The following is a 17,527-nucleotide window of genomic DNA, read 5'->3' on the forward strand; positions in this document are numbered from 1 at the left end:
CATAGAAACCATCTGGTCCAACACTCCAGACTTCCCACTTACTCTAAGTATCTTCTTGGAAAGAAGTCTTCCCCAAAGAGTCTTTTTCTGGCTCTTTGGAGGTGGTCTTTTTATGAGTGTCTCCTGGCCTTTCTGGAATAATAACATCCAGGTGCTCTTAGCTCTGCTCCTTTATTCCCTTTTGTGGCTTCTTTCCTACTACGCTCCTAATCAAAGCACAGGAGTGTTCTGTGGCTTTTCTTCCCTTGTTTGCCCTTGTTACCATTTCTGTGTTGACGATGGTCAAATGTTTATTGTTTCTAATGTCTCTGAGTTCTATTTTATTTATTTTTTTATACAGCAGTTTCTTATTAGTTATCCATTTTATACATATTAGTGTATACATGTCAATCCCAATCTCCCAATTCATCCCACCACCACCACTTTCCCCCCTTTGTGTCCATACGTTTGTTCTCTACATCTGTATCTCAATTTCTGCCCTGCAGACCGGTTCATCGGTACCATTTTTCTAGGTTCCACAAATATGCGTTAATATACGATATTTGTTTTTCTCCTTCTGACTTAATTTCACTCTGTATGACAGTCTCTAGATCCATCCATGTCTCTACAAATAACCCAATTTCATTTCTTTTTATGGCTGAGTAATATTCCATTGTATATATGTACCACATCTTCTTTATCCATTCGTGTGTTGATGGGCATTTAGGTTTCTTCCATGTCCTGTCTATTGTAAATAGTGCTGCAATGAACATTGGGGTGCATGTCTTTTTGAGTTATGGTTTTCTCTGGGTATATGCCCAGTAGTGGGATTGCTGGGTCATACGGTAATTCTATTTTTAGTTTTTTAAGGAACCTCCATCCTGTTCTTCATAGTGGCTGTATCAATTTACATTCCCACCAACAGTGCAAGAGAGTTCCTTTTCTCCACACCCTCTCCAGCATTTGTTGTATGTAGATTTTCTGATGATGCCCATTCTAACTGGTGTGAAGTGATACCTCATTGTAGTTTTGATTTGCATTTCTCTAATAATTAGTGATGTTGAGCAGCTTTTCATGTGCTTCTTGGCCAACTGTATGTCTTCTTTGGAGAAATGTCTATTTAGGTCTTCTGCCCATTTTTGGATTGGGTTGTTTGTTTTTTGGATATTGAGCTGCATGAGCTGTTTACATATTTTGGAGATTAATCCTTTGATCGTTGATTCGTTTGCAAATATTTTCTCCCATTCTGAGGGTTGTCTTTTCGTCTTGTTTATAGTTTCCTTTGCTGTGCAAAAACTTTTATGTTTCCTTAAGTCCCATTTGTTTATTTTTGTTTTTATTTCCATTACTTTAGGAGGTGGATCAAAAACGATTTTGCTGTGATTTGTGTCAGTGTTCTTCCTATGTTTTCCTCTAAGAGTTTTATAGTGTACGGTCTTACATTTAGGTCTCTAATCCATTTTGAGTTTATTTTTGTGTATGGTGTTAGGGAGTGTTCTAATTTTATTCTTTTTACATGTAGCTGTCCAGTTTTCCCAGCACCACTTATTGAAGAGGCTCTCTTTTCTCCATTGTATATCCTTGCCTCCTTTGTCATAGATTAATTGACCATAGGTACATGGGTTTATCTCTGGGCTTTCTATCCTGTTCCATTGATCTATATTTCTGTTTTTGTGCCAGTACCATATTGTCTTGATTACTGTAGCTTTGTAATATAGTCTGAAGTCAGGGAGTCTGATTCCTCTAGCTCCGTTTTTTTCCCTCCAGACTGCTTTGGCTATTCAGGGTCTTTTGTGTCTCCATACAAATTTTAAGATTTTTTATTCTAGTTCTGTAAAAAAACTGCCATTGGTAATTTCATAGGGATTGCATTGAATCTGTAGATTGCTTTGGGTAGGATTGTCATTTTCACAATATTGATTCTTCCAATCCAAGAACACGGTATATCTCTCCATCTGTTTGTATCATCTTTAATTTCTTTCATCAATGTCTTACAGTTTTCTGCATACAGGTCTTTTGTCTCCCTAGGTAGGTTTATTCCTAGGTATTTTATTCTTATTGTTGCAGTGGTAAATGGGAGTGTTTCCTTAATTTCTCCTTCAGATTTTTCATCATTAGTGTATAGGAATGCAAGAGATTTCTGTGCATTAATTTTATATCCTGAAACTTTACCAGATTCATTGATTAGCTCTAGTAGTTTTCTGGTGGCATCTTTAGGATTCTCTGTGTATAGTATCATGTCATCTGCAAACAGTGACCGTTTTACTTCCTTTCCAATTTGTATTTCTTTTTCTTCTCTGATTGCCGTGGCTAGGACTTCCAAAACTATGTTGAATAGTAGTGGTGAGAGTGTTCATCCTTGTCTTGTTCCTGATCTTAGGGGAAATGCTTTCAGTTTTTCACCATTGAGTTAGAGTTCTAATTCCTGTCTTTCTAAAGATTGTCCCACTGTTATCTCAAACTTCAGTGGATCTAAAACCAAATTAATTTCTTCCTATTCTAATGAATATTCCTTTTTCCAGTAATACTAGCATTATCCTGGTCACCTAGGCTGGAAACCCAAGTCTATTTTGGCTCATTTTTTCTTTCTTTCCCTTTTCTCCAGTCATCACCATTTCTTCCTGATCCTACCTGTCATCATTCCATTGGGTGTCATACTCATTTAGGTTCTCATCTCTCTTGAATTACTCTGTCATTCTCCTGGGCCTGGCCTCTAGGACTCTCGTCTTCCTTTCTTTGGTCTGTTATGCAGATTTCTAATGTTACTAAGCACTACTTTTGCTGTGGCATTTCCTTGGACAAGATCTGGCTTAACCAGTCTTACTTTGCTTCCTTCTGGTCCACATAAGCTCCTCTCTTATAAATAGACTGAGCTTCTTAGTGCCTTTGAACACTAATGCTTGTCCTCATCTTTTTACTTTAATTCATGCTTTCATCACCACTTTTCCCCTTTATTATGTATCTAGGTCACTTGTACTAGATAGTATATAACAACGATTAGACTTCTTTGAGTATTTTAGAGAAAGCAGTATCTGAGACAGGACTGTAAAGCAGGAGTACATAATTACCTGCCTACTCCTCAAAGAGAGAGATAACTTAAATCTCTGACTTTCTTTTAATGCATTAATAATATTTACTGGGCTCTCAGATTAAAAAACAAAGAGGACATCCCTCCACTACTTACTGTCTCCACTACGACGTCCCTAGCCCAAGCCACCATCATCTCTCACTTATATTCCTGCACTAGCCTCCTAACTGGGCTAACTGCTGCCACTTCTGCCCCTCTCCAGTTCATTCTCCATCTAGGATACCACGGTTGATCTTTCAGAAAGTTAAATCAAGATACGTCACTCTTTTGATTAAAGCCCTCTCTTGGCTTCCCATTGTGCTTGGAAAATCCAACGTTCTTACCCCTACTTACAAAGCTCTGCATAATCTGACTCCTACCTCCTTCTCTTATGCTATGTGTTCCATCGCCACTTCACCAACTCTGCCAGGTTGCCCTTTTTATTTTTTGAGCATACCAAGCTCACTTCTGTTTTGTGACTGAGTGTACTGGCTGCTCTTTTAATCTGCACTGTGCTTCCCTTGGTTTTACATGGCTGCCTCCCTCTGTCATTCCAGATCTGAGCTTAATGGGAAGTCTACCCCTACCACTCAGTCCAGAGAACCTACTTGTCCCTTCTTTCCTCTTCCAGGACTCTCTTTAAATTATCTGTATTACATTTACCAGGTTATGTTTCCTATCTGTCTTCTTCTGTCTTCTCAGCAACTTCCTCCTCTCCTCTTACCACTCCATATAGAATATAAGCTCTATCAGGACAGGGACCTTACTTGTCGAATTCATTGCCATATCCCTAGCACCTAACATACTGCCTGAAGCATGACAGTCACTTTTTTCCAACAATATTTGTGAAATGAAAGAGGTCCGTGCTTTTAAAGATGCTACAGTAGAGTCAGAGACAAATGACTAGCTCCACACAATAAGTGCTGTAAGAATAAGTCATCTATAATGACCTCTGGGTACAGTCAAAAGAACAACTCATTCAAGGTATGGGAGGAGAAAGGATAAAATCGGCAAAGCTACATTGAGCAGGTAACATTTGCCTTTGGTCCTGAATAAAGACTAGGGGCGGTCTAGAACTTTAGAAGTAACAAAGAGAATGGCAAAAGGTAGCACTTAGGAGTGTAGAAGTACATGAGGCGTTTAGGGTGTAGTGAGTAGTTCAGCTAGAGTTAGGAGTAAGTAATGAATAGATATAATGCTGGGGCCACACAAGTGCCAGACTGCAAAGAATCACATTCATATGATAAGGTTTTGAACTTTGTGTAGTAAATAGAAAACCTATTCTGGTGGCATTATGGAGGATACAAAGAAGGAACAAGGGTTACAGTTCGGTTTGACAAGGGAAGGCCTGAACAGTGGGGTGAAAGATGAGGGTACAGATGGGGTGTTCAAGTAAACTATGTGTTTTAAATGTTCTTTCAGTAGTTTGGGTTTTATCTCATTATGCTTCCTAAAGGTTTATTATCATCTGTCTTACAGAATTTGGTTGATCTTGCTGGCAGTGAAAGAGCTGCTCAAACAGGTGCTGAAGGTAATGAAAACTTATGAAATATGTTGGTCTGAGTGTCTTCCTGTTCTTTCACAGAATAAAAGTTCTACCATGCATTTTAGAAACTAATAATCACAATAATAATTTTGTGATAAAAGTCCTTCATGTAAAAAGCAGCTTATGTATGTGGCTAATTATCTAATTTGGGCTACTATAGCATCAATTAAAAAACTAGAACTGTAGAGTTGATAGGATTGTATAGCTGAAAAGCTCGTGAGAGTACCATGAAAACCATCTAAATTTCCATATCAGGTAAGAAAATTCAGAAGGGAAGTGGGGCACAAAATTAATATACAGACATTAATAATTCTATAATACAAATAACCAGTTAGAATATTTAGTGTGCAAAAAGACTCAGTTTACAATGATAGCTTAAAAGGTGTAATACCTAGGAAGAAACTCAACAAAAATTGCACAGGGCCAAAATAAAGAAAACTTCAAAACAGACCTGAAGGACATAACCAAATACTTCAACAAATGGAAAAGCATACTTAGATGGGAAGGTGCAAAATCATAAAGAGGTCAAGCCTCTCTCTGTGTTCATTTCCTGCAGCCTGACATAAAGACACCCAGCTGAGCATGGCCTATATCCACCAAACCAGACCCATGAACGGGAAATAAATGCTTGTTGTTTTAAGGTGGCTTGTTAAGCAGCAATATTACAGCAATAACTGAATAATGCACCTGTGAAATAACAGCTATTCAGAGTTATTTATTGCAGTATTTTTTGTATACATGGTAGATTGAAAACCTACATATCCCTCAACAGGGTTCTAGGTAAATAATTTCTGATACATCCATACGATGGAATTCTATGCTATGAAAAAGACCAGTGTTTACTGATATGATGCACAATATACTGCCAAGTGAAAAAAGCAAAGTGCAAAATACTGTGTATAGTATGCTACTATTTGTCTGAAAAAGAAAAGGGAGAAATGAATATATATGAACTTGTATTTCTACAAATCTAGAAGAATAAATAATAAACATGGTTTACTGGTGGAGGGAACAGGAACTGGTTGGGGCATAAAACTGGAAAAGAGCTTTTTCCAGGTACTTTTTTTTAATGTTAGAGTCATGTGAACATACTCACAATATTAAAATGAGAACTTTTTTTTGGTTTTGAGCCTATAGTTGCCTATATTTGAAGGTTTGGAAAAAATAGATTTGAATGGAGGAATTAGAGGAGCTCTTTTAGACAATGGGCTTTCCCTCCCTCTTATTCTTTTCTTAGTCATCTTTTTCATTTTGCCATTTCTCTCAGGTGATAACCTTTCTGATTCACCTAATTGGGGGAGGGTTAGGGAGACAGCTCCTCCACCAGTGGTATTAAAGGTGGGCTCAGATCTAGTCCAAAGCATGGACTTCAACATCTGTCCCTTTACTTTCTACTTTCTCTCATAATTTACTGATAAGTTCATCATCCAGTACAGGGCTCAATTTTAGTTTTTATATTTGTTTAATAAATGCAGGTTTGCGACTCAAAGAAGGCTGTAATATAAATCGAAGCTTATTTATTTTGGGACAAGTGATCAAGAAACTTAGTGATGGACAAGTTGGGTATGTTTATCCCACTGTACTCTATCTGTTAATGCTTATGTTTTCATTAGGTCGAGAATTGTAATATTTTAGTGACACTCAAATAAATGTTCTTATTTCATATATTCAAAAGCTTTCATGACTCTGTGATCATGCTTGGCTTCTTATACATATGATTGTGTCCTACTAAATTTACTTTCTATATTTTAAATATTTTTTAGTTAGTAGTTTTGATCTGCCTCATGCAACCTGTAAATAATTAATTTTTTTAACTGTAGCTATTTTAAGGTTCTACATTAAGAACCAACCACTTTTGTTATATAAAAATTCTTACTCTTTTTCTTCCCAAACTCATTTCTCACTAAGTGGTTTCATAAATTATCGAGATAGCAAATTAACACGAATTCTCCAGAATTCCTTGGGAGGAAATGCGAAAACACGTATTATCTGCACAATTACTCCAGTGTCTTTTGATGAAACTCTTACTACTCTCCAGGTGAGTGTGATTTTTATCTCAGCTTAATAGGAGGGGATATCATCTTTAAGAAGGAAAAATTACCTGCTAAAAATAGGTAGAGTTTTTTTAATTCACATAACTACCTGTTAAAATAAAATTACGTGTTGTCTGCTAAATAGCATTTCTTAATTTTCCCAAAATTCAATCATTCATATCCCACCTCCACAATTTTTGCCACATCCAACACTATTTTACTGAAATTGACTTGATATTTTTCTTTTACAAACTCACTTTTTTACTTAATTGATTATGAAAGGAAACGTTATATCAGTTCCGTAAATGAAAAACTAGTATCACTTGGAACAAATAGAAGGTGACCCAAAAAACATGTGTATGTGCTTATAATAAAATAATTCCTAAATTCCTGCTAGCTGATTGTTGCCTGCCTTTGCACTGAGCCTAAGGCCTGCATTTTATGTTTAAAGGAGAGGGGCGAGTAGGGGGGAATTGAATTGTCAGTAGAATAGCTGTCTCAATGAAGGATTCAATGTTTTATATAATGGATACCTTCATGTACCCACTTAAAGTAACTTCTGATACTCATACTCTAAGAAACATTGCTTTAAATAGCTACTGAGCACTGGGTCGAGGTACTGTCAGAGAAAACAGATAGAAAATAGTGTCCCTGGCTTCACAGAATGTATAGTCTTATAGGGAAGATAAGACCTGTCTTCCAACACGATTGCCTTGGATTAATACTTAAGTAGCTAGTAAGTAGGATAGCGTTCAAAGGAAGGAGAGAGGCTTTTGACTGGAGCCTTACAGGCATTGTTACAGGGACATAAAATGCACTCTGTACTCAAAAGTATTAAACTACCTGGGAAGAGTACTGATTTTTCTTTACAAAACTTAATTACAAGAAGACCAAATATTATTAATTTACTTAATTTTTGTGTGTGGAGCACATAACACTCTTGTATTTTTTCCCAGTTTGCCAGCACTGCTAAACATATGAAGAATACTCCTTACGTTAACGAGGTATCAAATGATGAAGCTCTCCTGAAAAGATACAGAAAAGAAATAATGGATCTTAAAAAGCAATTAGAGGAGGTATGTGTGAACCATGTATTTCAGTAAAGAGTAGGGACAGATTTAGAACTGAGATCTACCTAATCGCCCAGAGATTCTTAAGTCATCAATATCTGAGTTTTGCAACCTAAATTTAAAACAGCTTTCAACTAAGAAGAAGTCAACTCATAAAAATTTTAGTTTAATTTACTATAAACTGAAAGATTTGTTTCTTGAAGTTATTTTAGATTTCGTTTTTCATTTTCAAAGGGGAAAATTTGATATTTTCAAGTGGGCCAAGTGGAGATAATTTTTTTTTTTTAATTGTCACAAATTATACATAGGGAATTAGGTTAAAAAAGAGAGATCATGTATAGGTACCTAAAACTACTTTCTCTAGTTTCACGTTAACTTGAATTTTTCTTCCAACCCTGAGATAGCAATCTAATAAGATAGCATAATCACTTGTCATTGTTTGTTTTAACTATTATGGTCCTCTATTTTATATAAATCTTGCATTTTAGTGATCTTTTTAGGAATAAGCTAAAATATCAAATGATAGTCTTATGAAAACATCTCTTCCTTTGCTGTAGGTATTCAAATCTCTGCTTTTATGACTTCTCTGCCTACTATTTATATATTTTTAGGCAACTAATAGAATTGCTTTAAGAGCATTGTAATGGCATATAGAATAGTGACATGAGAAGAAATGTATATTTGACTTTATTTTTAGTTTGAGAAATTACTGATTATGGTAACTGTGTATTGGTGTTCTGCAGGTAGGGTATATTTTATTTCAATAAAATTAAAGTTCTCTTAGTTCACATACAAATTTCTATTCTGTTCTTTTAAGCTGCTTTCAAAGTTTTAAAATCTAGCTACATTTGTTATTAACATAACCCAATATTACATTCTGTAGGTTTCTTTAGAGACTCGAGCTCAGGCAATGGAAAAAGACCAAATGGCACAACTTTTGGAAGAAAAAGATTTACTTCAAAAAGTGCAGATTGAGAAAATTCAAAACTTAACACGGATGCTGGTGACCTCTTCTTCCCTCACATCACAACAGGAATTAAAGGTAGAATTTAAAAGATGACAACTTAAACTTGGTATACAGAGAATAGAACGGGTATTCCTATGTGTTTATTACATAGTTATGCATTTCTTATCTTTTGATAAAGTGTATTCAAGAAACCCAGAACTTTTGTGTTGCTATTTACCTATATAGCAACAAAACACCTAAGAGAAGAGGTTTATTAAAAAATACTGATCCCTAATGTAGAGGTCCTAATTCAAGGATTCAAGCTTACCACCTATGTTTTCTTCTAGGAGTTTTATGGTTTCAGGTGTTAACATTCAAGTCTTTAATCAGTTTGAGTTGATTTTTGTGTATAGTGGCCCAGTTTCGTTCTTTTGCATATGGCTGTCCAGTTTTTCCAACATCATTTACTGAACAGACTGTCCTTTCCCTATTGTATCTTCCTGGTTCCTTTGTTGTAAATTAGTTGATCATATATGTGTAGGGTTTATTTCTGAGCTCTCTATTCTGTTCCATTTGTCTATGTGTCTGTTTTTATGGCACTATCATACATATTGTTTTGATTGCTATAGCTTTGTAATACAGTTTGAAATCAGGAAGCATGATGCCTCCAGCTTTGCTCTTTCTCAAGATTGTTTTGGCTATTTGGAGTCTTTCATGGTTTAGAGTCTAGAGTATATTCAAGGAATCTATTTGCAATATGCTTCTTAAGAACTTCAAATAAAATTAATTAGGGATTGGAAACCACAGATGTCTAGAGTATGTGGGAATATTTTCTGTTTAAAGAAACAGAAATATTAGTATCAGGAAATTGATCTAGAATATAGATAAACATACTGATCAAAATTCTGGCTTCCAGTTTTTGTGGTTTTTATTTTTACTAGAGTAGGGATTTATTTATCCAACAGATATTTTCTTAAGAGCACAGCCTCTGGATTTGAACTACCTGGGTTTGAATCCCTGTTCTGTCAGTTCCTAACACTTGACCATGGGCAATTTCTCAAATACACTTTGCTGCAGTTTCCTTATCTGTGATATATAGCTTGATCCCCACCTCATAGGATTGTTGTGAGAATTAAGTGAAGTAACATACAGTACATGCTAAACACTATACTTTCTGCTCAGCAAATCCTCAATAAATATATACTATTAAGATAATTATTAATAGACATTATGCTCAGGTCACCATTCTAAGTATTTAGAAGATGCTCTAGATCAATTTGTTGACTGAGTGATGAGTAGGAAATAGCCCAGTGGAAGGCGTAAGGAATAGTGTTTCAGGAAAACACTTAAATGTACAGAAGCTTAAAATTGTGGGAAAACAGTATATTTCTTGGACTTTCTGGTGGCAGGGGCATTTTAAAACCTCAGTGAAGGACTTGAATGTTGCATTATGCTAAGGACAAGGAAAAGCCTTGTATGGAACATAATCGGAATTGCATTTTGGGAAGGTGAGGCTATTATGTACATCAGATAGATTGGGCCTCTGCAATGATTGTGGCTCTGGAGGTGGAAGAAATTGGATAAACTGGAGAGCTATTTGGGAGGTAGACTCAACAGGATTTTGTGATTATGTAGACAGTGGCAGGGAAAGGGAGAAGGAGGTATCCAAAATGACTTGCTGGCATTACTAGGCTTTCTGGGTAGCTGGTAGCATATTCACTGAGTTGAGGAACACTGAATGAAGAGCAGTGGAGCTGCTCAGTGTGTGATTCAGGACATCTCCATTTTAAGATGTCAGGCAGTCGAAAATGTGAAAGGTCTGACATGGAGGTATCAATTTGGCATTAACTACTGCAGATCCAACTTAGAGTCCTGGGAGTGGGTGAGCTTGCTCTGGAAGCATGTTGAAAGTGGAAAAAACAGAGGGTCAGACACAAAACCCCATGAAACAAAAACTTTTTAGGTAAAGGCAATAAAGAAGAATCCCTGAAGGAACCCATGTTTAGCTCAGAATTTAGAAGGAAACCAGCTGAATGTGGTAACCAAGGGAACAGAGTATTTCAGAGAGGTAGTGGTCAGCAGTGTCACATTCTGCTGAGAAGTTAAGTAAGATACACATAGACAAAAATGCTTTGGATTTAGAAATAAGAAGCTCATTTGCAAAAGCAATTTTGAGTTATGTGCTGGTAGTGAAAGCCACCTTGCAGTGGGTTGAGATGACCCAAAGGGATGGGATCTTGAATACAGTAGAAGGGTCTGGCCTTAGAAGGAGAAACATCTATTCATGATAACAAGGACAGAGGAAAGGATAGGCATCAGTTCAGGTAATGCTTTTGTAAGTTTAGGCTTTTATTGTCTTTCTGAAGTAGGAAGTTTAATTTTTCTGCTCTGATAGCAGGAGATGGTGGAGACACAAGTTCATAGACAATGCTAAGAGTTTGAAATAGTATAGCCTTTATAGGGAATAGAAAAGAAAGCCAACAAGGAGGAAAGGAGTCTTACCGGGAAGCATTAAGGACCCAGGTGATGGTGGCAGCCAGTCTTCTGACTGTATGCCCTGGCAGTGTTCAGGAGGCTGATAAAGTCTTAAAAGACAGTGTAATTCATCTGTGTGTACACTGTGTTGGAATAGGTTTGGGGAACAGAGATTGGGTCAAATAATTTGAGGCTGTTGACCCAAAAACATGGTTGAAGTGATGATCTATGGAATCTAAGATGATAGGAAGAGAGAAACAGGAATAAAGTAAGGTACCTTGTAAGCTAAGTAACTATAATGGAATTAACTGGATCAAGAAAGTGGAGGATAGCCACTGTACTAAGAGCAGGTCTGGGTTTGAGTTTGAGATAATGACAAGGTCCAGGAGTGGCTTTGGGAGCACGTGGAGTTGAGGGGAAGGTCTTTGGAGTCAAACATGTATATACAACTTGGTTTTTGCAGAGCAGGCTGTGGAAAGGGCTGGCTATTTCAAGCAAAAGGGTAATATGTGGTAGAGGCATGAAAGCATGCAGAATATTCTGGGGACAGCAGATAATGTTGACAGGCAACGCAGTAGAATGGTTGGTGGATAGGCTCTGAAGTTAACAGGCATGGGCTCAGCTTCCAGTTGGCTGTATGACTCTACTCAGCTTCTCCAAACTTTCTGGACACCCAGCTCAACTATAAAATGGATGTAGTAATAGAGGATTGTTGAGAGGATCAAATAAGATGAGATAATGCTTGTACTAGTAGAGACACAAGAGAAGAATGCCAGCTGTGAAATATGGAAAGACACAAGCACTTAGGAAGTGGGCAGGGGAAGAGAAACCAGCAAAGCAGAATGAGAGATGAAGACAGCTAGCTGGGTGGGATAAGAATCAGGAGACGGAAATGCCCCTGAAGGGATGAGGAAGAAGTAGATAGATGATGAGGAAGAAGACAATGTAGAAACTAAAAGAAAATGGTAGCTAGAGAGAAGTGAGGAGGCAAGGGATTGTTTTTTTTAAAACTCAAAAGCAGATAAATAGGCTTGAGCATTCGTACAGCTAAGAGGAAGGAGCTAGGGAAGATGACAGATGAACAGATAACTGAGGGGAACAGAACTGGGCACCCAAAAGTGCTTTCAGTAGCTCTAAGGGGGCAGCAACAGCTGTCCCTTCCGTATACCCCCAGGTTACTTGAAGAGTTGAGAGTCAACCGATTCCTTTCAGTTACATTCCAGAAAAGCTTATAAGTAAACCTTCTAATAAAATATGTAATTTAAATAGTAGTTTCATCAAATTTATTATGGGGTTAAATACTGATTTGAAAAGTTTGAATATGTTTTCTTAACTCAGGTTATCCTTAAACTGGTAAGATATTAAAGTAGATTTAGTAAACATTCTGCCAAGTCGGTGGGGTTTTTTGTTTGTTTGTTTTGGGTTTGTTTGTTTGTTTTTATTTATTTATTTTGGCTGCATTGGGTCTTAGCTGCGACACACAGGATCTTCACGGAGGCATGCAGGATCTTTTGTTGCCGCGCGTGGGCTCTTTGTTGCAGTGCTTCTGTCTAGTGGCCACAGGTTTTCTCTCTCTAGTTGTGGCGTGTGGGCTCCAGAACACGTGGGCTCTGTAGTTTGCAGCGTGGGAGCTCTCTAGTTGAGGCGCAGGAGCTCAGTAGTTGTGGCGCAGGCTTAGTTGCCCTGCGGCATGTGGGATCTTAGTTTCCCAACCAGCGATCGAACCTGCGTCCCCTGCATTGGAAGGTGGATTCTTTACCACTGGACCACCAGGGAAGTCCCAATGGTTTTTTAAAATGGAAACTAGTTCCCTTGTTTTAAGATGTTGAGCCCAGATCTGTGTGAGGTAATTTTGATTTCTTTCTCTTCAGGCTAAAAAAAAACGAAGAGTTACTTGGTGCCTTGGCAAAATTAACAAAATGAAAGACTCAAACTATGTAAATGAATTCAATATGCCAGTGAATGTAACAACAAAAACACATAAGGCTGCTGTAACTTTAGGAGAAATTGATGAATGTGAGTACTTTTTCAATTACTTTTAATTATAAAAACATCCCTATAAAGAGAGACTTTATTTATAACTCAATTAATGTGATAAACACATTTAAATAAAATGTATGTATTTTAGGTGTAATTACAATGGAGATAATGATAAAAATAAGTAATTTTAAGAAAGTGAACGTTCATGACGTTCTCTATTTCTAGATTTCTTAAGAATAATGCATTATAGTTGAAACACATGTTTTTATTCTAATTATTATCTAGTTAAATTAGTATCCATATAACAAACATCAGCCTTAAACTCTGCTAACCTTGAAAGGATGGCGTTTACACAGGAATCCGTTTCAAAATTATGTCTCCAACATAGTTATAAATATTTTTTAGGGGCATTTTAAAATCTACTTAAAATAATCAAATCTCAAATTTAGAATTTGTCCTTTTTACCTATATTGTATTAAGGACCCCTGTGTGTTATCACTCATTCTAACCAGTGATCTTAATTGACATAATAATTTAAATGATCACATTTGTTGTTAATGTATTCTTGTCTATGATCATACTGTGAGCACGTATTAGCTAATTTGAGTTTATTACCTCTGATCAGATTTTTTTTTATCTTTGAGTTTTAAGAAACTTAATAACAAGTTTATGGATAAATTTCTTTTCCCTCTAATTATAGCTGTCTGTTCAGAGTCTGATATTTTCAGTAACACTCTTGATACATTAACTGAGATAGAGTGGAATCCAGCAACAAAGCTACTAAGTCAGGTAACTTAAATGTATTTTACAGAGTATTATCCTTTTACTCTTTTTAAAATTCATTTGTTATCGGGGTTTTTTGTTGTTGTTGTAACACATTTCTAGCTCTGACTTAATTTCAGTAACAGTTTTGCTTCTAATTAAGGCCACTAGAGTTTTAAAGGTCAATAAATAATCCCTCAGTTTCATTTCCTAGATTCAGAGCTACCTGAGAAATAAGATAGTAGTCAGACAGGTGGAGAGTTAAACTATCAGCTTTATTACTAAGGAGCTTAAGGATCTGTGTCCCATTATGAGCGCTACCTCCTACTTCTGACTCAACTTTTCTAGTCAGACACAGACAGAGCATTTGTTTATGATTTTTTTTTTTAAATTTTAACCCTTTCAAAATAGTCGTCTTCTATTCTAAGTTAGCTAATTTACCAAAATGCAGATCCTTTATCACTCTGGATCAAGCTAGACCATTAAAAAGTTATTGAAGAAGAAAATGGCCTAAACCACCAAACGATTCAAGGTTAAATTAATTATTTGGTTAATCCAAATTTTGTTAAGGAAACAAACAATATATGATTGGAATTCTCTCTGACTTGAAATTTGGTTTTGTTTGCAATAGGAAAACTTAGAAAGTGAACTGAGTTCACTTCGTGCAAACTATGATAATCTGGTGTTAGACTATGAACAACTAAGAAGAGAAAATGAAGAAATGGAATTGAAATTAAAAGAAAAGAATGATTTGGATGAATTTGAGGCTCTAGAAAGAAAAGCAGAGAAAGATCAAGAGGTAAAGGATGTGGAAATATGAAACTAAACTAAAACCACACATTTAAATGAAGTATCATTCTCTTAAAGGTATTTCTAAGGTTGAGATATTGGGGATCCAACCATTTTCCATATGTATACACAATTTAGAGAATTTGAGAAATAATTTATTTCTATTTTAAAAGAGTTGAATCATATTTGTTTCACTTGTGCTTATGCACAAGAAGAAGAAATTAAGAACATCTTTAGGAAGGTTTGGTGAATGTGCCTATTGATGGATTTGTCTTGAAGAAGTTATTTCCTTATAATTTGTATATTAAAATATTTAATTTATTAACATATCAGAAGTCCTGCCTAGAACGTAGCCATTTCCTACTGAGACCGACATGAATTTTAATATGTTGCTGAATGTTTTATATATGGATACTACCTATTAATGGATTTTGTTTTCTTTAGAAAATATTTTCCTAAATAGCTAGAACATTAGAATAGCTAGGGAAGCTAATTTTGCACATTTCTTTTTCCATATAAGAAAGTTACTGTGAAAATTAGTATAATTAATACTAAATAATTTTAATGGAATTTTTAGAAATGAAATGGATCACTTAAATTTTTCAAGTGTGTAATATTAGGCTACATGTTAAGAGAATGTAATCCATAAACCATCAGACTTTGGGGACTTGGTAACTGTCCAGAAGAATTCAAGCAATTTCTTAGTGTGAAGAGTCTTTAACCTAGAGTTCATAGACCCTATGAAATTATTCTATAGAATTTTGGAGTGCATATTCAGTTTTGTGGAGTAAGAATCCATAGCTGTTATCAGACTTGTGACGTGATCCACGAATCCCCTCAAAAATAAGAGCTGGTGTTTTGATGTAGGTAAAACATGAGTTAATTTGCAGCTACTTATTTCTGTATGGAGAGCCCAAAGGGACACAGTTCCTTTTCCTCAGTATCAAAGTTTCTCACCTACTTTTCTTTTTTAAAAAGAAAAAAAAAATTCTGTGCCAAAACTATTATTTCTGTTCTACCTACAAATTACATTTACTCCTACATTTCATAGGTATTATATCCTGAGAGGCAAAAGTCTATAACTTCTCTACAGACTTTCATTTAATTTGTTTTAAAATTTGTGAATTCACAGAATGTAAAACTTCATGAAAAGAACAGTAGACTTCATAAACAGTTTTATTGAGAGGGGGTGCTCTAGTGTTGTGGTTAAGAGCACGGTCTCTGGAGCAAACTACCTGGAATGAAGCCCTAGTTCTGCTGTTTATTAGCTCACCACAGATTTGAGCCTGTCACGAATTATTGGCAAGGCTTTGAGCAAGTCATCACATCTCTCAGGGCTTACGTTTTTGTGTATCTTCCTCCTTGAAGTTAGATCAGGAGCTTGCCAAGTCCCCTTCTAACTCCAAAATCTCACCTAATTTTTTTGTATATATCTTATAAAAAATAAGGTATAAAATTACCTTTGGGCATATGTGTAGCAGTAATTTCTCTAATTTTTCTTACATCACTTATACATTCAATTAATTATTAAAATCAAAGCTCACTGAATTGACTCACACACGAAAAGATTACAAAATAACACAGAATATATGCCTTGAATCTAACATCTCGATTTTTTTTTTTCTTTTTACAGTTAAGGGGGAAAATAATCCTATTCTCTTTACTTTTACTTGGACACACATTGAAATTCTAGGTTCTGTGAGGTAACCTAAAAGTTTAAGTAATATAAACTTACTCTGTTCAAAGACAGTTTTACAATATGCATTTCATGTTAAACTACAAATACAAGTGTAGGTGTATGCAACAAAATATGTTCTGAAACCTACATTTTGGGGAAAAGTTTAACCAAAACGGAGTAAAGGTCAAATTACGGCCTTAGAATATGTGGCCATTGCCCTAGTTTCCTAAGGGTTTTGTCAAAAATCACTAAAGCTGTGGATAATTTTCAAGTGGGGATACAGTAATATAAGATGTTTGAATAGTAATTTTAGAGAAAGGAATAAACAAGGGCAAGTATTATCACGATCAGGGAACAAGAGAAATTTCATCTCTCTACCTATTTTAACTTGATTTAATTTTATAATTTTCACAACTTGGAGATGTTTAAGAAGTTAATTATTTCATTTCACCTGCTGAAAATTACAGTTGAAATATGCAATATTTTCTTTGTAACAGTGGATTAACCCTATCATATCGTGTACTTTCTCTATGCTCTGCATCTTAAACATCATTGGGAGAGTGTACTCAGCTCTTTTCAAAAGTGACTTAATCTTTTTCTGTTTGTGTGAACCAGTACTTAAAATGAAGAGTGATTGCAAATGAGAAGTGGGGGAACTTTCCTTTCTAGATGTTTTCAAAGATTAATGTTGATTATTTAGTTCTTCATTCCTGACAAATGTGGTTTTCTTGCACAAAAGTTAGAAACAGAAGAAAAGGTAAAAGATAGAGCCAATTTAAATTATAATCAATACAGATGTCTAAAACTTTGCTGAACAATGGTAACCACTCATCACATATGGCAATTGAGCACTTGGAATGGGGCCAGTCTCAAGTGACTTAAGTATGAAAAAAAGAATATACAATATTACATTAATTTTTTAATACTGATGAAGAAATAATATTTTGCATATATTAGGTTAGATAAATTATATTAAAATTAATTCTGCCTGCTTCTTTTTACTTTTTTTAAAGGTGGCTTTTAGAAAAATTTTAATTATAAATTTGGCTCACATTATATTTCTGTTGACTCATGCCGACCTAAAATACGAATGTCAAACCAGCACTAGTCTAAAATCTAAAACTAGTCAGGACTGAACTAGACATCCAGAAAATATTATTTAAACAAGGTGCTATTTTTGTAAGTCCCTTACATTTGACTAG

At 35.6% G+C, this 17,527-nt stretch overlaps 1 protein-coding gene across 1 annotated transcript in view; it reads left to right on the forward strand.

Moving 5' to 3' along the window:
* The window catches only part of CENPE (centromere protein E), a 73,850-nt gene that overhangs the window by 7,603 nt on the left and 48,720 nt on the right, over positions 1-17,527 (forward strand). The window contains exons 9-16 of the mRNA XM_079921080.1: positions 4,526-4,577; positions 6,068-6,155; positions 6,501-6,630; positions 7,582-7,701; positions 8,579-8,737; positions 12,988-13,132; positions 13,797-13,885; positions 14,490-14,657. Of these exons, the coding sequence (XP_079777206.1) occupies positions 4,526-4,577; positions 6,068-6,155; positions 6,501-6,630; positions 7,582-7,701; positions 8,579-8,737; positions 12,988-13,132; positions 13,797-13,885; positions 14,490-14,657 (951 nt within the window). The remainder of the gene's footprint in view (positions 1-4,525; positions 4,578-6,067; positions 6,156-6,500; positions 6,631-7,581; positions 7,702-8,578; positions 8,738-12,987; positions 13,133-13,796; positions 13,886-14,489; positions 14,658-17,527) is intronic.

Source organism: Stenella coeruleoalba (genome assembly GCF_951394435.1).
Source record: "Stenella coeruleoalba genome assembly, chromosome: 4".
In the NCBI taxonomy this organism is placed as follows: Eukaryota; Metazoa; Chordata; class Mammalia; order Artiodactyla; family Delphinidae; genus Stenella; species Stenella coeruleoalba.